General features: G+C 35.3%; 1 protein-coding gene across 1 annotated transcript; it reads right to left on the bottom strand.

Annotated features, from left to right (window-relative positions):
• Window positions 1–1,866: 1,866 nt before the first annotated feature.
• Window positions 1,867–23,262, bottom strand: LOC138712216 (26S proteasome non-ATPase regulatory subunit 10-like). The gene is made up of 5 exons (XM_069843756.1): window positions 23,183–23,262; window positions 15,637–15,892; window positions 15,261–15,332; window positions 10,146–10,220; window positions 1,867–7,205 (listed from the first exon to the last, which is right to left on the bottom strand). The coding sequence occupies exons 2-5, from the start codon at window positions 15,889–15,891 to the stop codon at window positions 6,684–6,686; spliced, it is 924 nt and encodes a 307-aa protein (XP_069699857.1). The 5' UTR covers window position 15,892; window positions 23,183–23,262; the 3' UTR covers window positions 1,867–6,683.
• Between the last annotated feature and the right edge of the window lie 2 nt (window positions 23,263–23,264).

Here is a 23,264-nt window from a genome sequence, read left to right as displayed (position 1 = left end):
TTTACGATAAATAAGTATGTGGTTACATGAATGAATTGCGGATGATGTGAGAAAAATGAAATAGTGAAATATTAGGTTTACATGATTTATTGATTGAATAAATGAACGTAGGCCTATAAATGAAAGAAACAATTGAAAAATGATCTAATGAGTTAAAGAATAGCCTAGGCTACAACTTACCGATCAACAACGGAATGAATGAATGGATGAATGAACTAATTAATTAATAAAAGATGGAATGATTTAATTAATAAATGAATGGTTGTAGAAACATGAACTACTGCATTTGTGAATGATTGTAACTCTGAATTAAGGAATATAGGTTTGTTTCTTGAATGGTAATTTAAAGGATAGTATAACATACGAAACGATCAAAATGCTGGATGGTTGAATGAAATAGCCTAAGTATTGTGCTACGCAGTATGCTTTTAGCCACCAGAAAAGTTCGCAACATTGTAAGCTTATATCCATCAGGCTACAGCTTATAATATAATAAATATTCTATAGGCCTATATATTCAAACAAATAATTTTTTTATCCTTTATTCTTCAATTTATTCCTTCATTCATCTAATCGTTTGTATTTTCATTATTCAGTTTATTCGTTCAATTATTCATCCATTTACTTATTAATTAGAACCTTCATTCTATAATTATTTCGTTCCATCATCCACTCATTCTTCCATTACATTAATGCAAACCTTAACTTTCCCATTCATTCGTAGGTTTATCTCAACAATCATCCAAACGTTCACTCATTTTCTCTTTCGTTCATTATTTCATACATTCACTACTTTTGGTTTCTTCATTCTTCCAGCCCCTCGTTCGTTCGCTGTTTATTCATTCATTTGTCATTGCACACATTCATTCATTCGTTCATGTATTCTTCTGTTCACTGATTGTTTCTATGAGAACGAAATAAAAACAGTTTCACCCATACTTCTGAAAATTTATGTTTCGCGTAACCTGTTTTGAAAAAGATATCAAAACACCATATCCTATATAGGCTGCTCCATACCATAAGTTGTAATCCGCATGACACTCTCATAAATTGACTCGTAGATACTGAATATGAACAAAGTCCGTCCAATAGTTTAGTAGAAATCGCTGTACACAGACAGACTAGTACTAAAATTATCATATTTCATGTACATCATTCCCTGATAAATTGACTCGTAGATACTGAATATGAACAAAATCCGTCAAATAATTTAGTAGAAATCGCTGTACACAGACAGACTAGTACTAAAATTATTATATTTCATGTACATCATTCCCTGATAAATTGACTCGTAGTTACTGAATATGAACAAAATCCGTCCAATAATTGAGTGGAAATCGCTGTACACAGACAGACTAGTACTAAAATTATTACATTTCATGTATATCATTCCCTGATAAATTGACTCGTAGTTACTGAATATGAACAAAATCAGTCCAACAATTTAGTAGAAATCGCTGTACACAGACAGACTAGTACTAAAATTATTATATTTCATGTACATCATTCCCTGATAAATTGACTCGTAGTTACTGAATATGAACAGAATCCGTCCAATAGTTTAGTAGAAATCGCTGTACACAGACAGACTAGTACTAATATTATTATATTTCATGTACATCATTCCCTGATAAATTGACTCGTAGATACTGAATATGAACAAAATCCGTCCAATAGTTTTAGTAGAAATCGCTGTACACAGACAGACTAGTACTAAAATTATTATGTTTCATGTACATCATTCCCTGATAAATTGACTCGTAGTTACTGAATATGAACAGAATCCGTCCAATAGTTTAGTAGAAATCGCTGTACACAGACAGACTAGTACTAAAATTATTATACTTCATGTACATCATTCCCTGATAAATTGACTCGTAGATACTGAATATGAACAAAATCCGTCCAATAGTTTAGTAGAAATCGCTGTACACAGACAGACTAGTACTAAAATTATTATATTTCATGTACATCATTCTGTGATAAATTGACTCGTAGATACTGAATATGAACAAAATCCGTCCAATAGTTTAGTAGAAATCGCTGTACACAGACAGACTAGTACTAAAATTATTATATTTCATGTACATCATTCCCTGATAAATTGACTCGTAGATACTGAATATGAACAAAATCCGTCCAATAGTTTAGTAGAAATCACTGTACACAGACAGACTAGTACTAAAATTATTATATTTCATGTACATCATTCTGTGATAAATTGACTCGTAGATACTGAATATGAACGAAATCCGTCCAATAATTTAGTAGAAATCGCTGTACACAGAGAGACAAATGGAAAAACTGTGTATTTCTGGAACAGATTGCTTGTTGCAGCGTAATATTATACTTTGTCTTTACATCTTGTACTGAGGAATACGCACACACGAACCATGCGAGCTAAGGACCGGAGCCTCTGTGTTCACGGGGAAAAAAAGCCGTCAGTCACCAACGTTAATCGTCACACAATCAGACTCTGTTAATCATTAACTTACTCTACTTCAATACCGCCGTGTTTGTTAGGCACCTTCTTCACCACGCCTGTAGTGCGGGACAACTACATACAGGCTGGCTTTCCCCATTTGACAAGTGAATTCTGAGGATCACACGAGTACAGCACAACAAATAATAGTCCAAAATAGTGTGCACCGTGTTATGCGTCAATACATCAAGAGACTTCACAACTGTGCAGTAGCAGATTTTTAATGTTTACATCCTAATTACGTCACTGTTTGTATTGATATAACATTTTGGTTATATATAAATATTTATTCATTAGGCCTATATTTTTCTGAATCAAACAAATTTTTCTATCATTATACACACCCATTTTCTAAGTTTTTTAAATGCTACATCCGATATCAACATACATTACAGAAATACAGAAACATGGCGTTTAGTCTGGTAATGCATAACAATCAATATTATGAAATTCAGTACATTAGTAACAATTTATGAATCATGTATGATATAAATTATATATGTACTGGATACCTTCATGTTACAGGTTATTCTGTATGGTTTTGAAAATTGGACTGTCACTTTGAGAGAGAAGCAGAGGTTAAGGGTGTACGAGAATAAGATGCTTAGGAAAATATTTCGGGTTAAAAGGGATGAAGTTACAGGAGAACGCAGAAAGTTACACAACGGAGAACTGCACGCATTGTATTCTTCACCTGACATAATTGGGAATATTAAATCCAGACGTTTGAGATGGGCAGGGCATGTAGCACATATGGGCTAATCCAGAAATGCATATAGTGTAAGTTGGGAGGTCGGAAAGAAAAAGACCTTTTAGAAGTTCCATACGTATGCCTAGATGGGAGGATAACATAAAAATGGATTTGAGGGAGGTGGGATATGATGCTAGGGACTGGATTAATCTTGCTCAGGATAGGGACCGATAGCGGGCTTATGTGAGGGCCGCAATGAACTTCGGGATTCCCTAAAAGCCACGTATAAATAACCGAACTTTTTAGTGAGATAGCATAGACCACAAGTAGCAGGCCTACCAAAATACAAACTGGAAATCGAACTCGAAAATAGGCTATAGACTATGGATAGAAGCTATGTCTAACGTAGGCCTAATATTTTGCAGAGTAACTTGTTGCTGGACTAAATTTCTTCAAGATCGTCATTTTTCACTTCCAGATTCATTCTTGTGTTATGTAGGGCTACACGGATTGAGAGGTGCACGAAAACAAGAAAGTATTTGGAGAAAGTGATGACCGTACCACATACTGACGTCGGCACGGGAAGTGAATGGAAACAATAACTCAGGCTCATTTATGCCTGACGTTAATTATGTAGGCTATGTAGAATTACTGAAAGGCAAAATAATACCTGAGTGGTGTCCGATATTGTCTGTATTGTAATTGTAAATGTCTGATTCTGTTGAGTACAGGGAAAGGCCTAGGCCTATTGATGAGGCTAGTTTTGTTCTTCGCATATCGTGAGATATAAAGTCTGCTTAATTTCACACTTACACCTTCTGCAATATGGCGATTACAAAGTACATGACTGTTTTTCAAGTTAGCAGTGGCGTATTTATCGACGTAATTAAGACAAGTTTGTAGGAGTGAATGTCGAGTTCGTGCAGGAACAGTGATGCCAACCGAAATGCTTTTCTTCATATAATAAAATATTTCGAATAAATATAGATGCAAAAATGGCCGTAGTATTGGTGTGCATGTGAACAGCAGGAACACTAGCGGCAATCAGTGGCGTACCAAGGCGAGGCGGCATACTTACTGTGCTTGTAATAGTCTAGTCGAGGTGCTGAAGAATCAGTGGCGTAACACAGTCATACAATAATAGAAGTCATGTATATGTTTTAAACGGACAGTGATACCAATAAACAATTACCCCATATTTTATGTATTTATTTATATTGTATACAGAAATTTGAACAGCAAATAGCCTACCTATAAAGAGAATCGAATATTAATGGAAATAATAATAATAATAATAATAATAATAATAATAATAATAATAATAATAATAATAACAACAATAATAATAACAATAATAATAATAATATATTATTATTATTATTATTATTATTAACAAGGCGTCAGTGGCGTGTCAAGAGCTTTGCAATGCTTAATGACGAGCAGGAACAGTGGCGGTTATTATTGACAAGAAAAGTTTAGCAGACAACACAGCCACACAACACGAGAGTAACGACAGCCTAGAGCATGGGCGTCCAAAAGGATCGTCTGCGCCGAATCACTTGCAAGACGCTACTTGCATAAGCTCATGACCTTGGGTGGGAGGGTTGAAGATGTAGGTAGCGACAGGTGAGTTAACTAGAACAGTGGTGGTTTATTGTACGCTAAACATCATCGGGGAAGTTTGTGTACTTTAACTTGATTCAAAATAACAATTTGTTAATTAATACAAATAAAAATTCAAATAAATACATAAACAAACTATAGGCGTTGGAATAGTGTGATAACTACTCGTAGTATAAACCATTAAATAGATTCAAAACACTTTGTAAATAAACTATTATGAACTACAAGGCCCATGTAAATGGAAATTAAATACATAATCATCATTAGGCTGATGTAAAAATAAACCAATATTTATGGCTAAGTATAATAATGAATTAAATGTATTCTACTGAAATTAGCCTTGTTCGTTTCACATATTTGTTTCAGCAATATTGCATTGAAATCCGGAGTTACATCACACACTGGTCCGTCATGCGGGTCCTACATCTTGACTGTTTCGAATTTTGTTTATATTACGTATCACCACATCCATGACGTGCTGAAAATTCAAAGTTTTCTCATAAAGGGCTTCTTGATGAAAAATGCAATGTATTGTGTAGAAATTTGATACATCTTTTTCGTTAAGAAATACTGTACTTTTAGTCTGCCAATTAAATCCTTTTTCTCGGCAATAATGGAACGGGCTCCATCAGTTGCTATGGACACTAGCTTTGACTACTGTGAATAATTATGTTTATGTATGCAAGAGCAAAGGTCATTGAATATTTCTTCTCCAGTGGTGTTACTTTTTAAAGGAATCCGGTCTAATAAATATTCTTCAACACCTCGTATAAATACAGATAACTGAGCCGTACCTATCAAATCATTGCTTTCATCACAAGCAAGAGAAAAATTTAAAACGTTATGAATTGTAGCATCAATCTGCCTATATATGTCAGATATTTTAATTCTTCGTACAACAGTTTGTCGAGAAAGGTGTAAATTGTGAAAGTGTTGCAATTCTTTGGGGCACAAAATTTCTGAGACTCTAACCATGCATTTTTTTACAAACTCGCCTTCCTGAAATGATTTGAGAGATTCGGCTATCTCCCATGACACAGTTTAACTAACAAGTCTTTTTCTGTCATGTCAGGTGCAGGAACGTCAATATGCAGAGCATGCTTATTTAACAGGTTACTCAACTTTTTTGCCCGATCTACTCCTGGAATAATGAAGGAATATGCATAATAATAATAATAATAATAATAATAATAATAATAATAATAATAATAATAATAATAATAATAATAATAATAATAATAATAATGGTAAAATAATATTCAATAACGCAAATATAATAATATTTATAATAATCAATAATAGATTTCATCTATGCCATGCAACAAATGACGCTTTACATTCCCTCGAAACATGTCAGAAATTATCTTGGAACATATAAGACATTTTATATTATCACCATCTTCAAAGCAAAGAAACTCTATAATGAAAAAATAATACAATTTCAGTTCTGTCAAAACGGAAACAAAACTGAAATTATATTATTTCTTCATTATAATGCGACTTATTTGACAGCTTTATTAAAATGAATTCAAAATTCAAAGAAACTCCAGTTCCCACTCTACATTAAATTTGGAGGTCGAAGGCTTGGACAGAGACATTCGTAAACCACCTTATACGCCTGGTACGCCCGCCACTGACTTGTTTACTGTATCAAGCACACGCTATGGCAGTCAGGGTGCCTTACGGGGGAGGAGGGCGAATGGAGGTGGTTACATTGCAGGTTGGATAGTGACTACACAGTGATTCGCGAATCACCTTTTGGACATCTCTGGCCTAGAGCAATGAAGTAACAGCATTACATGCAGAGCAGTGATACCAACACAACACTTTCCCGCCGATTACTGTGGTATAATGGTATTGCTGTCGTGTTGGCAGCACTGCGCCTGCTCAGCCCTGCAGCATGGCCGCCACTTCTCTGTACCCCCGCTGACGCGCCAGGTCCAGGGCCGTCTGTCCATGCTTATCCCTCGCCCCCCGCTCAGCGCCATGCTGCAACAGCAGCTGCACCACTGGGGCGTGGCCACTATATGCTGCACGGTGCAGTGCAGTCCACCGGTCTGCAGCAAGCTCGTTGGGCCGCGCCCCAGCTGCCAGCAGCAGATCACACACTGCACGGTGCCCATTGTATGCAGCCATATGCAGAGCAGTGCAGCCAGATGGTCGTGACTTCACTTCCAACCGCGCCCCGGCAGCCAGCAACGCCCTGCACGCATCCTGGCGGCCTCCACATGCTGCCAGGTACAAGGGAGTGCAGCCAGCATGATCCTCGGCGTTCACCGGGCTGCCTGCATCCAGGAGCAGCTGCACCCTGTGTGTGTCCCCCCGCAGAGCTGCCCGGTGTAGCTGAGTCCTTCCTTGGCCGTCCTTCTCCTCCAGGTCAGACCTGACCTCAGCCGCAGCTCTGTGTTTCTGCAGCAGACAAAACAATCTGGTCAGAGGAAGCTCAGTCAGCTGGGTGACAGTTACGGCCTTAACTCTGCCAGCTAAAATAAATCATTATTATTATTATTATTATTATTATTATTATTATTATTATTATTATTATTATTATAGTTCACTAGGCTGAGTGAAGCTGATGGCAGTAGTAGTGACAGTAGCCATAACAACAGTAATGCCAGTAGTAGTAAGAGTAGCGATAACAACAGTAATGTCACTAGTAGTAACAGTAGTCATAATTACAGTAATGTCAGTAGTAATGACAGTAATGTCATTCCATTGTGACTGATGTGACATTTGCACACAATCAAGGAAGATTTACAACTCCCATGGAAATTAAGGACTGAAGAAAACGTCATTAATATATATGACTGGATCTCAAACTGCAACCACAAGAAAATAAATTTAGAAAGTTGATTGATGACAGAAATATTCTCGCATAAAATGCTCTAACGGGTGTGACAGCATATGGGGACAACATTTGACTTACTGAATTTATTTTTAAAACTCTGTGATCTGTCAGGAAGGTAAAAAGTGAAAATAATTTACAATAGGCTATAGCCAAGATATTGGTAAAGGTTCTCAGAAAAGAAATTAAAACGATTTTTCTCTCCCTGGTTATCATGAATACTTGGTATAGTTTTTAAAAACTAGGTCGATATTTTAATATAGAATATTGAAAGCCTACTGTACACTCGAATACAAAATATTAATGTTTATAATATAATTATTGCAATAAAAATGTGACATTTCAATGTATATAAAAGATTACTTTTCTCATAGCCTATTTCTATGGTCTTCTAAAACTTATGCATGAAATTTATAACAATGTCTTATTGAATTTTGTACATAAAAACCGAAATATATTTAATTTGTATTCAGATAAATATAAAAACAAATGATTACCATTCACTTTATTTGCTGTATCAGATTTTAAATAATTCCACACCTATTTACCTAGTTCCTCGCTTCACACTTTTAGCATCCCACCACAACCGTGATACACGTTCACAGCATAACCTTGTTCTATCAATTAATCATTTGTGTTTGTATGCCATTTAGTAGGACTTTGCTAATCAACATTTTATGTCTTGTAACCCACATGTATTCTCCTATTAGTATATTAACTGTATAATATATTTCAAGTAAATTAATCGTCGAATTTATCTCGGGCATTTTAGGTCTTATAAATTGTGTGTTTGTTTGTGTGTGTGTGTGTGTGTGTGTATTCCCCTTATGTTATGTAACTGATTTTGATTATGTGTAATTTTCTACTTTATTTTATATATTATGTAACCGATCTTGACTATTTGTAATTTTATATTATGTAGCTGATCTTGACTATTGTAATTTTCTGCTATATTTTATGTAATTTCTAAGGTATCTTCTTTTGTGTTGTTTTGTAATCTTATTCTGTATTTCATGTATATTATTGAAACCTGGTTGAGTGGAAGAGAAGGCCTCACAGCCTCAACTCTGCCAGGCAAAATAAACCACTACTACTACTACTACTACTACTACTACTACTACTACTACTACTACTACTACTACTACTACTACTACTACTACTAAAAAGGAAGAAACCTCCTCCAGTTAGTAACACTTGCAGTGAAACTCTTTCTGTGAAGCACATCATCCAGGACTGTCCTCAATATAATCAATTACAACTAAAAATCGCCAACGATATAGCAAGAACCTTCTTGTCATAAAGTTTTTTTTTTTTTTTTTAAATTAACTGGGTTATTTCATAAAACTGCGTAATGTTTACTGTAATGAATTAACTTGTTAAATGTTATGCTCCTCTTAAAATAAGTCTTTGTCACGATATGACTTTTGTTATAAGTTAAAGCGACAATAAATAAATTTAAAAAAAGGACGAAAAAAACAGACAACATATGGTTGACACTACCTACATGAGAGAGAGAGAGAGAGAGAGAGAGAGATAACTCGTCCGGCCTTATTTAAGGATGACCACTAGGATCCGGAAATTATTAGCAAATAAATATAGGCCTAATCAATTAAATATGAATATTGTTATAGAAATAAAATGTAATAATTAAGCACCATTGATTATCAATTATTAAATAAAATCTTAGAAGATGACTATAAAATTATACTTATAAATAAAAGATTTTATTTAAAATTAGCATATCCTTCATAAAGGCCTTCTGAGTGGTATAAATGAAACTGTATAATCTGCAGGGAATCTTTAAGAATTTGCGAGATGATTTTTTGAATTTCAAAAGATGATATTGATAATTGTTTTAAAAAATGATATGTAAATTTTGGTAAAGAACTCCGAGCACCAAAAAATAAACCTGTCACTGACGAATTGAAGAGAGGGATGTTATACTTGGCACTAAGGTAGGGAATACAAGGTTCATAAATGGCCCTCTTTTCATGATCAACCTGATGAGCTTGGTTCAGATCTCTCTCCATGCGTATAGTTGGACCTACAGAAACATACAATCACAGCAGCAACTTCGGTCCAAGGCTTTGGGCCTATAACAAGATAACAGCTAAATTCGCAAACATACAATTTGCTGAAGGTCCTTATTTCAAAAAATGAATTAAAAATTGCCGTTTAGAGAGAAAATTTAAAGTTCCAATTATTGTGAGATCTGTGTTTTTCTCTTTCTTTTCTCTTTCTTCTATACTTGTTATCCTGTTATTTAATAAAATATCTTTAAAAATACGTGGAATGCTCCCTGAGTACAAATATGTAACTTTCACTTTCTGGGGTGCTAGAGTGTTTACAAATAAAAAAAACAATGACTATCTTTCTTCTACAAATAAAGTATAATTATTATTATTATTATTATTATTATTATTATTATTATTATTATTATTATTGACTGAATGGAGCTCATAAATCCCCTCGTAATTGTAACCATGGTAACAGCTCACACTTACATCTTCCAGCTGGCGCCTCATCTCCCTCTCAGCCTCCAGTTCTTGTCTCAGCTTCCCCAGCTGATCCTGGTAACTCTGTAATATAAACAATTCTGCATTAGAGAAAACTCAGCTACTTAGGTGATAGTCTGACTTGAAGCAACAGGTTTCATGAAGGAATCAAGCTGATGGCCGGTATACAGCATCAGGAAATGAGACAACAGCTACCAACGTATAATGTTTGGATAGAAGCTTTCAAATAAAACGTCTTATCCTGCATCTAATAAATAAGGACAACAGACTCAACTACAAAACATTTCTAGGACTTTTTATAGACTCCAGTTTAACACGGGATAAGCACATCGAATACATATGCACAAAGCTACCAAGAGTTTTATATTTGTTAAAGAAATTAACGACTTGCGTTTCTCAGAATTATTTAAGATGTGCCTACTTTTCTTTCTTTCAGTCGATGATCCGATATGCCCTAATTTTCTGGGGAAATGGAACCAAAATTGGAAGCGTCTTGATTTTACAAAAGAAAGTCATTAGAATTTTATGTAAATCAAACTATCTGGAACATTGTCGGCCACTTTTCAGACAATCACGGATTTTAACAATCATAAATTTGTATATAGGCTATATGATCTAGTACTTTACACTCGACAAAATATCGACAATTACTCATTAGTGACCAATATACATGATCATGAAATTAGAAATAGTGAACAAATTAATATTCCATATTGTAGATTACACAAGAGCAACACAAACTTTTTAATTATGGGGATGAAATTATATAATAAGCTTCCAAGTCAATATTACAAATTACCAATCAATAGCTTCAAAACTAGATTTTACAATTGGTTACTAAATAATTCTTTTTATTCTGTTCCTGAGTTTTTCAACGCAAATTTGTATGAAATTGTATTTTAATAAATAAGTTTAATTGCAATTGCAATTTAGTTACTTTTCTTTAATTTAAAAGTTTCAAATTATTTCATGATTTCATTGTATTACATAAATTTTACTGTTTCTTTTATTAGTGTTTTTTAAAATGTATTTATATGTTTTTCAATGTATTCTGACAAAGCATAAAACTGTATGTCTAATGGCCAAATAAATTGAATTGAATATGGTTGTCCCTAAGAAGTCAAATAAAATGTTGTGTGTCCTAAAATAAATTTAACATCTGCAGGAGCATAATCTTCATTTTCACGATGAACTCTTAAGAAATGGGCCACAGATCGAGTACATTACCAGTACATACTGTAAATCGTATTTTCATGATAAGTCCTAAAAAAATGAGCTGTGGTTCATCAAATTTCCCACAACGTAATTCGGATTTTCATAAGACCTAAAATAAATGGGCTATAGGTCCTCTACACCAGTGATTGCGAAACAAACTTTTTGAAGATGGAACCCATTTCTGACCGAGGTTTTTCTTTGCAACCCCCCCCCCCCAATACCTTAATGGTACCCCATCAAAAAAAAATACAAATCCATGTAAAATCTAAAAAAAAAAAAAAAAAAAAAATGATTTTACTTCTGCCTGCAAGGCGAGAGATCGGAATAGGCAATTCAATGGAGCGTGTGAAATGGACAGACAGAATAAGAAATGAAGCTGTGTTGGAAAGAGTGGGTGAAGAAAGAATGATGCTGAAACTGATCAGGAAGAGGAAAAGGAATTGGCTGGGTCACTGGCTGGGAAGAAACTGCCTACTGAAGGATGCACTGGAAGGAATGGTGAACGGGAGAAGAGTTCGGGCAGAAGAAGATATCAGATGATAGACGACATTACGATATATGAATCATATGAGGACACTAAGAGGAAGGCGGAAAAAAGAAATAAGCTTATTGAAGCGTGCTGGACTTGCAGTGAAAGAACTCCCTTTTAGACAGAAAACTATGAATGAGTGTTGGAGTGGTGAAACTATACGTACAGGTATAGTCCGACCATCGGATCTGTGCCCCCGTAAGATATGCGAACTGAACCTTAATTCCTTTTCAGCCTCGGCAATTCATTTCTCTCCCTGCATTCCTATCTCTCTCTTTTCTATCTCTCTCTCTTTCTCTCCCCCACTACTCACAATTTTGAGCCTTCTTGCGGGACAGTTTATTTGCACTTGCAGTCCAGTGTTGTCAACTCAACATGAATACTGTAGCATGAAGTGGTGAAAGAAATATTATTAAGCAAGTACGTAATAGCATTTTGCGATGAAGAGAAACAAACAGGTCAATATCTGTTTCCTATAAATCAGCAACGAAAAGAACAGCTGATATCACAGGTGGGGCTTATTTTATTTCAATTGATTACGTATTAAAATTACTTACTTAACTAATACTAATAATACAACTTTTATGTAATTTATATAGACAGGTCCTTATAAAGGAAATCAGGAGAGAGGGAGTCTGTGCAGGAGATGAAAAGCTGGAATCACCAGAGAAGAACAGACCAAGGGAACTTTAATTCTTGTAGATGATATGGACGGATGTATTTTAAGGGGACACTCAACTATATTTTGGAACTTTTTTCCTATTTGACCAATCTTTTTCAAATTTGGAGAAAAAGTTTAATATACACATGGAAAGTAACATGCAAAATCTTAGCTCGTTAGATTCAATACTTTTCAAAATAAAAAATATTTCAATTTTTAATCAATCATTAATTGAAATATCACTTTTAATTATTTTTTATTTTTTGACTTTGTGCATTTTGATTGTGACTTCTCAATGAATAGGGGAAGAATTCTGCGCATTGATTTAGTTCTGTCACATAAATTAGTGTAGAAATTTAATTTTTCATTTCTATGACACTTTTTCTGCAATTTTTAAGTTGAGTGTCCCCTTAAGAAGAAAGATACAAGAATTTTATACGATGCAGAAAGAAGTTCTGACATTGGAGAAATTATTGAATTTTGCGAGAGAAGCAGTAAATTTCCAAGGAGGGAGAGAAACGCTTCGGAAAGTGATTCGAGACATGGGATTTAGATTTAAAAAAATTTAGAAATACAAGATGTATTTTGATTGAAAGAAATGATATTGTAGCATAGAGGGCCAGTTATTTAAGAAAAATTGCGAAATTTCGCAGAGAAGGAAAGTATATTGTGTATTTAGACGAAACATGGATACATCCACATTATACTGTTAAAAATGCTGGCAAAGCGATGACGTTTCTGATGTAATTTCAATTTAACCAATAAATATCCACTGTAATAATATAATTATCTGCAAACAATCGTAAGTCAATCAGCGTCATTAGACCTACTTAAATTAAATTATGAATAAGTAATAATTAACCTTACATTATTATAAGCAATATTCAAGAGACATGACACTGTTTGGCGGAAGTTTGGCAACATCCCTATTCAGCAAGGTTCGTGGCCTGCTGTTTGACGTAGTGGGAGAGAAAGGGGTGGAATGGGGTGAGTAGAGGCGTTAACTTTTCCAAGAACGACGACAGCGCTGAAGGGGCACAGATCCGATGGTGCGACGATACTTCCTTTCGCAGAAACCGAACAGTTTTGGATCAAAGGAATGCAAGAATAATTACCTCTGGTTTTCAAAAGACGCTATTAAATTCTTGGCAGGCCTAATTTGTGTTTGTAAGCTTGCATTTATACTAAATAAGTTTCTCGTCTATCACTGCCATAAAAGAAGCGAGAAATCTCCTTGAAATTGTAAATTACTATCACTGTGTCTATCGAATACAGAGTCCCGATTTGAGAAGCAAATTTCTGAAAAACAGACACTTTTTTGTTTTTATTATTTTTTTGTTTATAACTACTGCAACATATCCACTCTGGTCCACACCTGTGGAGTAACGGTCAGCGCGTCTGGCCGCGAAACCAGGTGGCCCGGGTTCGATTCCCGGTCGGGGCAAGTTACCTGGTTGAGGTTTTTTCCGGGGTTCTCCCTCAACCAAATACGAGCAAATGCTGGGTAACTTTCGGTGCTGGACCCCGGACTCATTTCACCGGCATTATCACCTTCTTTACATTCAAACGGTAAATAACCTAGATGTTGATACAGCGTCGTAAAATAACCCAATAAAATAAAAATAAAATGTCCACTCTGAGATTGCCACAGTTCTCGACCTCCTGTCACTTAGCTATGGCCGTTTTTGTCTTTCAGATATTGGTAGTAATGTTACGTAGTAATATACAATGGAGTACCCATACTTATCATTTAACTAAATGCCCATTATGAACACGTTTTTGTGTCAGCGTGTCGGCCTATTTTATAGTAATATGCGTTACAAGAGCGGTATGTTGATGTTTTCATGTTCGAGGAAAAGATGGAAAAAGCGAAACGTAGTTGAGCTTTTTTAATTTCCGAGAACATGAAAACAAACATACCGATCGTGTATCGTACATTATTTTGTGCGAAGATCGTTTATTACATACCTGAAAGAGGAATTTCTAATTAGTTGCAATGAAATCTCCATCTTGGTTTCTGTTCAATGACGGCAAATTTGCAAAACAAAAATATCTATCTTCAACATTGTTGCTTTAAAACGTTTTCTGTGTTTACTATATTCCAGCAGGCCGTGATATACGACTGTCTTTTTTTTTCCCCAGTCTATAAATGCGAACTTAAAACAAACGGTAAGGTTATGTAATGATTTATTTTTCATTTTAATATTTTAACAATATTATTTATATAACATATTGCAGTAATAACATCGGCATCTGGAATCTTGTTGATTTTTTCACGGCTTCCTTAATGTTACTTGCATTACAAATGCAGTAACTTTTGTGGTGTTGTAGAGTTTACTTAATTTTTGCAAATATTTAAAAACAATAATTAACAGTGCAATTTAGGTGAAATTGCTGTGGTAAGTTTCCAATTTATAATTATTACTATGTTAAACGTCTTTAAAAATAATATGTTAAAAGCCTAAAGCAGTAAAATGAATATGGCACTTAAGCGGTAAGAAGAGGGAAATTGTAATGTGTGTTACGTTGGGAATACTGAATGTGGTATTTCACACTTACCGCGTATTGGTTCTGTGCGGAAAGCAAGCAAATACGCACGATCTCGCACAAAAGTTTTTCTTGCTTACTGCTCCAACTTTTAATGTTCCCTCAACTGTCTAATCTGTATCTGTAACCACAGTAACAGCTCATCACGTACCTTTTCTTGCTGAAGACGCAACTGGTGCTCTTCTTCAAATTTCTGTTTCAACTGTATCAGTTCTGCTTTATCCTGCAAACAACAAAGGAATCAGGTTCAGACGTAGCTCAGTCAGTAAAGTGATAGTGTGATGAGAAACAGAATAACTCACAACGAACTACTGAATGTATTGTACTAAACAACACGACATTACTAATTCTATCTTCACATTTTGTACATGGCTACAGATTGGTCTTAACTCTCCTTCAATTTTCCACGTCACGGATTTACTGAATGCCTGGTATGAACATATAATTCTGTGGAATAAAGCCTTAACTGTGAACCAATTTAAGGTGTTCAGCAGTAACTGTAAATATGGCAACAGTGGAACTCTTACCCTTTCCGATTCTTCTTTCAGCTTTTTCATTTCAGCCTGTGTTTCTCTTAATTCCCTCTCTCTCAGCTCCAATTTCTCCTTCAGCTCCTCAATGTCGTTGCTGCTCCCTACTTTTTCCTCTTCCTTCCTTGACTCCAGGCCCTGCAGGGACCGCGAGTCCAACCTCTCCTCTATTAGAGGAAGCAGCAGTCTAACCTGACCCTCCAGGGTCTTCACTCGCTGCTTGAGGTCGGGGATGGGATTGGGTTTCGCCATCCTGCACACCAGAAAGCAAGAAAACAGTGAAACCTTCAAACAGCATTCAGAAGTCACTAGTGTCCTTCTTCCACTAACAGCTACTTCATCTCTCTCATGGAAACTGTGTGGAATGAATGGGATCACAGCTTTCAAGGTCACTTCTATCTATTAGATATTTCGTTTTTATCAAATATGTTATCAAGTATATAAAAATTCGTCCTCAAAGTGTTGGAAAGGAATAATACTGCTCACTGTACTGCTGGATGTCAAGGGTTACTCTCAGACTATCATGGAGCTGGGGACAGATTAGATGCGCTCCCAAGTTTACATAAATCGTATCTAGGTTACGATTTATTACCTATCAGCATAATACCTGACATGTAGAGAGTTGCTACAACTAGTAAAACCAGTTAAGACCAGTAATACAAATTCTGTAAAAACAGGAATTAAAACTTTATTAATGCACGAAAAATCATAATAAATTATTCAAATAAAGTAATTGGTTTGTTGCCTACATGCAACATTTCAGACTTATTCCATTTTAGTAGAATACAGAGCACGGAAAGAAAGTGGGGGACTGTACTTAACTTATTTCACACAAAAAGTGGATTTACTCGGCTTTACTGGTAATAGGACGATACATACATAGGTAGACGTTCTTATATTATATGCACACATACATTTTAAAATTTATTTTACATATCTTTTAATTTATTTATTTCCCTCATTCATTTTTCTCTTACTTTCTAAAGGTATGTTCCTAATCTGTTCATTTGTAATTCTTGATAGCGTATTGGGGATGTATACCTGCCGCCGCGAGAATAAATGTTGATGTAGCCGAGCGTAACTAGAACGTCATGACCGTACTGGTAGAAAAGGTTGGTGAGGTAAGAAAGGGGAGTAAAAAGTCGCTCTCAGGAGCTACAGTCTTGCAGATCTGGTCTAGCCTATTTGATTTTTGTGATTTCACCTATTTCGTGGTAGAAATGGCTCTCTGGTGACCAGACGTCCATAAGTTATGCTTCTAAGATTGTGGAGATACTGTGGCAATGTTTTCTCGTAATTAATGTGTGATAAGTCAGTGTACGGATTTCCCGCTAATTGGCGTTCGTAGAGTATAGGACGGTAGATTTGATTAGGCCTATAGTCTGTGAAGTTGGATCATATCATTGAGTGTTTTGATCGTTGCTTACGAGATTATACAAGCTGGCGCATAGCGCTTGAAATATGGGTCTGAAGTGGTTCCCTCGTAATGCCAATTCTGTCGCTCGGAGCGCTGTTCTATATTAAATATTCATAGCAGAACACTTAAAAGACATTGACATTTGGGACATTTAAAGGACTCACCATTGCTTATTAAATGCTTCGTACAATATTTTATGGACAATAGACGTAATTTCCAAACTTCTACGTCTCAATTATATTACAATAAAAGGCTGTCAGTCTTGATATTAAAAGATATTACATATTATAAACTAAGGTACTACCTTTCTCTTGTTCAATTCATACACCGTACCTTTTCGGAAATAATGAAAGAAACTTAATATATTTTACATGAACACTGTAGTCTACAATTTTTACGTATTCATTTATTATTATTATTATTATTATTATTATTATTATTATTATTATTATTCCAATGAATTAAGGTACTGTATTATCTTCAATTTCCCTGACTCCATAATTTAATCATTTGTAAGTAGGCCTAACTTATCCCTTTCTTTTTAAAAATATATTGATGTTGAAGTGTTATGATTTTTACTAAAGCAAACAGCAGTCACAATACATGATTAGTACAAATGTGCGATTTTTCTTGTACAACTTTCAGCGGTGAAATAAATATCTAATAGGCCTGCTGATTAACCTGTTACTTACAAATGGCTTTTAAGAAACCTGCAGGTTCATTGCCGCCCTCACATAAGCCCGCCACCATCGGTCCCTATCCTGTGCAAGATTAATCCAGTGGTGGGTAGTAATAGCAAATGTATGATATTTTAGTGTGTGTAAACAGTTCTTAAATTAGGAGTTAGAATTAAATTAATTAGGATGTTAGACTGCAATATATGTGATAGAAATGGTTTTCGAATTTGATCATTTCCCAAAATATAAACAAATATCTCAGGGACAATATTTTTTAGAATTTTCCGCCCATCGGCACATGCGCATCTGCTCTCCCCGATCCCCATTTCATTTTTAGTAATGTCTGAATCTCGCTCCCCTCAGCTGTTTTCTGTCGTCACTCATGACAACATGTCAATTTAATTGAAACATAAAGTAAAATTTTCGGTGCACCATGCAGTAATAATTGTACTTTATCATAACGAATAATTGTAGTATTTGTTTGTTTGTTTGTTTGTTTGTTTGTTTTTGTTCGTTCGTTCGTTCGTTCATTCATTCATTCATTCATTCATTCATTCATTTATTTATTTATTACTCGTAATGTCGTAATAATATTAGATTTGGCTTGGAGGATGATGGGAGTACGTTACACTAAACTTGGCATGCTCAACATTAAAATCGCATTGCTGCGTGTGTTGTATCCTAAATAATGCAAATCGTGTATGTGTCAATATTCAGCAGTAATTGAATAGGTCATTAGAAAAAGGGCCCAACTCCACTTTTTTTTTTAAATTCACTTTTTTGCATATAAACATACTAGATGTAAGCGCGCATCTGTTGAGTGGAAAAGTGTCCCGCTGAACCAACTCTAAGCATGCTAAAATTACTGTTAAAATATGGGTTGACTAGAAAAAGGTCCCATTTCCAGGATATGGGACGTTCTTCTGTTCACTCAATGATGCATTCTCTCTTCTCACTTTAAGACTTCCTGTTTATCTTGCCGTTGTTTTGCTGCGACATTGTTGACTTGCGTAATCGTATTGCTTACTCATTGTCAACTTCATAATATTATTATTAATACCTGCAAGACACAATTTGAAGAAAAGTATAACCTTAAACGTAGGTACATTCAAGTGCGTAAATTTACTTGTCTGCTTGTGTAATGGACAATTTTTCATTGCTCACTAAATTTCGGCCAGTGTATGAAATTAGCTAGCAAGTTACTATAAAATATACTGTTGCCGAAAACATTAAATAAATACAACATATTTCGGTGGTTTAGAAAAAAAAGAATTCAGATTTCTCATCAATAAAATATGGAGATTAAAAAAACTACCGCGGACAGACTAACATCCTACCTTTTAGCCCGAGGTCTGACATGTCGGTTGCATCAAAGCCTTCGTCCAACAGTTTATTCTAAAATAGGTACAATAACAAAAACTAATGAGGGCGAAACAAGCAGTGCAGTGGCGTGTTATTTGCAGACAATTTTACAGATTCTGTGGAGGCTAAATTTTGGAAATGCGGTTGATTAGTTCTTAACAGTTGGGCTTCATGTAATCCCTAAAAAGATCCGAAACCATCTCACACCGTTCCACACCTCCAATTCATTTTGTTAATGAAATAAGAGTATCAAATGTAAACAACTTTAACTGACCATTTATCGTCGGAGACAATGATAAATGAAAAATTCACTGTTGTTGATGTCAAAGGATTTATGATCAAAGACTATGTTTCTGCATTTTGTGTACCGTATTTCAAAAAAAGTTGTAACAAATAAAGGTTATAAATTTCAAATAACAAAATATAAGGAGTTTGTATTTAGGGACCAACATAAAGATAATGTGGAGACATGAGGGTGAGAAATTTCAGTTATAAAACCTGGTATTAAAACAGTACCTTTTCCAACACAGCCTTTGTATAGGCCCTACCACAATGCTACCTATAAATGCAAATAAACTCAAAGATGTTCTTAAACTCACAAAGTACATTAATAAATAGAGTGCTCTTGTCTATTATAGAAACTAAATTGCTAACCATATCATTACTGCAGACGACGAGTAAGACATTATGATGATTTTTCATTGCACATAACTGCATATTTTTGTTCCTCAGTTTCTAAATGTGATACATAGTTTGTATGTAACTAGTAGTTAACTGTTTTAATGCAATGATAGCAGAATAACATTTTTTTTTCCCCCAATTTCCATTTTTTATGTCGTCTAAACTAATTCAGTAGAAAAAGGGCCCAAATTCGCAGAATTAATAAATATGTATTTAATAAACTAAAGCAAGTAGAACATTCAAACATTACATGCAAGTGTGTGGATACCCTATCTACCATGAGAGAAAAAATCATTGAGCTCTGCAAATTACAAGAAGTCACTATTCTTTTTTTTGTCTCTCCTGAAAAATTTAGAATTGTGGATTTGGGCCCTTTTTCTAATGACCTATTCAATTATTAACCATTGTCGTAGAATATTTCGCCACTACAAATGATGATTGTAAACCATATTCTTTTCCTCGAATAACGCTACTGATTGCCTTAAGGCAAGACAAGCTAAGAACTATATTAATTTGATGTTGATGATGATGATGATGATGATGATGACGATGATGATGATGATGATAATAATAATAATAATAATAATAATAATAATAATAATACTTACTGACTTTTAAGGAACCCGGAGGTTCATTGCCGCCCTCACATAAGCCCGCCATTGGTCCCTATCCTGAGCAAGATTAATCCAGTCTCTATCATCATATCCCACCTCCCTCAAATCCATTTTAATATTATCTTCCCATCTACATCTCGGCCTCCCCAAAGGTCTTTTCCCCTCTGGCCTCCCAACTAACACTCTATATGCATTTCTGGATTCGCCCATACGTGCTACATGCCCAGCCCATCTCAGACGTCTGGATTTAATGTTCATAATTATGTCAGGTGAAGAATACAATGCGTGCAGTTCTGCGTTGTGTAACTTTCTCCATTCTCCTGTAACTTCATCCCTCTTAGCCCCAAATATTTTCCTAAGCACCTTGTTCTCAAACACCCTTAATCTCTGTTCCTCTCTCAAAGTGAGAGTCCAAGTTTCACAGCCATACAGAACAACCGGTAATATAACTGTTTTATAAATTATAACTTTCAGATTTTTAACAGCAGACTAGACGACAAAAGCTTCTCAACCGAATAATAACAGGCATTTCCCATATTTGTTCTGCGTTTAATTTCCTCCCGAGTGTCATTTACATTTGTTACTGTTGCTCCAAGATATATGAATTTTTCCACCTCTTCGAAGGATTAATTTCCAACTTTTATAGTTTCATTTCGTACAACATTCTGATCACGAGACATAATCATATACTTAGTCTTTTCGAGATTTACTTCCAACCCTATCTCTTTACTTGCTTCAAGTAGAATTTCCGCGTTTTCCCTAATCGTTTGTGGATTTTCTCCTAATATATTCACGTCATCCTTTGCTGTGGTCGTGCCAGAGAATCAGTCCCATTCCGAGGCTTAGGCCTATTGCTAGGTTTCGTAACAAGTTGTTTTTTACGGTGATGGGTTGTTAGCCCTTCGCCCAACCCCCAAGCTGGAGGACCACCCCTTATCGGCTGTCCACGACTGCTTATTCAATATATTCGCAGCTGCCCTCCATATCTGGAGGCCGTCTTCTCTATCTGCAACCTGAGGACGCGCCATGCCGTGGTGATAGGGACCCACAATACATGAAATAATAATAATAATAATAATAATAATAATGATTATGATGATTATGATGATGATGATGATGATGATGATAATAATAATAATAATAATAATAATAATAATGTCTGAAAGTAGCAGAAACCGGTAGTTCACTTTCAGCAATTATAACAAATTAGAGGGAAGGAAATCTGAAGGAAAATCACGGAACTGAAAACAATCAACTTGCCAAAGTAAATGAACCAGATGAACAATGTAGTTTGGAAGCAAAATTTTTAATTCAACAAATTCAGACTTTCGTGGAACAAAATTGTAAATTCCATTAAATGACGCTGAAAATCTGCTTACTGATATTTAACAAGTCATCAATAAATCTCAAATAAGACTGTAATATGCTTGGCATATTTATAATTTTCGTAGTGGCTCAATAATGCACAATTAATCAAACTATTATCCAGATACACAATGCTTAGTAATGGAACTATTCATCATTTCTTAGTAGAGCGAGGCGAACCTAGCGGCAGAAGTTGTCATGGCTCTCAGAGATCCACTCTCGATCGTGCTATGCGCCAGCTTGTATAATCTCGTAAGCAACGGTTTTGATTAACGATCATGGAAGGGAAAGGGCTCACAGTGCGTGGTTTGCGCGACGATGGTAAATGGACGCTTCTGGAACTTTTGAAATACTGAAAAAGGTGCAAATTCTCTTGTTAAGACAGGGTATATTATTCCATAAATGCGTCTGTGTAAATTGTGGCACTGTGGAATAAAACTTAAGCGAATTTTCGTAAGGTCGAGGATCAATGACAGATTAGGTTTGGTTTCCTCAGGCTTTGGGTACGCCTGGTACATAAGTAGCCTTATACAAATGAAAGCATAATATGCTATGGGCCACCGGCGTAGCTCAGTCGACTGAGGCGCTCGGGCGCGGATTCCAACTCCGCTTGGGCTGGTTGGGTTTTTTCCGAGATTTTTCCCAACTGTAACACGAATGTCAGATAATCTATGGCGAATCCCCGGCCTCACCTCGCTACCACCAATCCCATCGACGCTAAATAACCTCGTAATTGATACAGCGTCGTTAAACAGTTAAGTAAAAAATTGTGCTACGTTATTGAAAAGTAATTTTTTTTTGGTAACAATGATCCATTTTAGCAGTTTTTTTAAATCCGGTGTTGTATTATTTCACGAAGTTTTTGAAATCTGAACCGTGTTTCCGCCACTTTTCAGAAATGTTCGTTCCTGAAAATGCAATGAAATATGGCCATTTAATAAAAAAAAAAAGACTCATGATGGGCTACAGTTTTGTCAATAGCATTGCTATACAAACGGAAAAAAGAAGCAAATAATTTTATTGGTCAATGTTACTTATGTCCCGCCCACTATAGAGACATAGGCCAATTTTACACATATTTAGTATAACTTGTTGCTTCTTTGACAGGTTAGGTTTGGTTAGTTTAGGTTTATGTTATAGCCTACCTTGCATATACGATTATAGCGCAACATTGGCAGTGATAAAAGTGAAATATTCGTTCAGTGGGCGTTGGATACTCTACATTCAACATTATATTAAAATAAATTCTAGCCCCTACTGATGAACATTAGAAATACACATCTACTACAAAAGGCCATCAGTCCACATACACAGGCCCAGGATACAGAAGTGACATGCCTTATTTTGTATTTAAGAACGTTTACTTAATACACTTGTAAAAAATCATAATTTCCGTCACACTCCACAACAAACACCAAATTACTTACTTGAACAAGTTTGAAGATATAATATCACACACAGAGGAAAGAAGCAAGACACACAAAGATGTCACGAATCAACAGTGTTGCC

The sequence above is a fragment of the Periplaneta americana genome, chromosome 2 (assembly GCF_040183065.1).
Source record: "Periplaneta americana isolate PAMFEO1 chromosome 2, P.americana_PAMFEO1_priV1, whole genome shotgun sequence".
Classification (NCBI taxonomy): Eukaryota; Metazoa; Arthropoda; class Insecta; order Blattodea; family Blattidae; genus Periplaneta; species Periplaneta americana.
The sequence above is the reverse complement of the archived record's forward strand: the minus strand, read 5'-3'. Positions and strand labels throughout refer to the sequence as shown.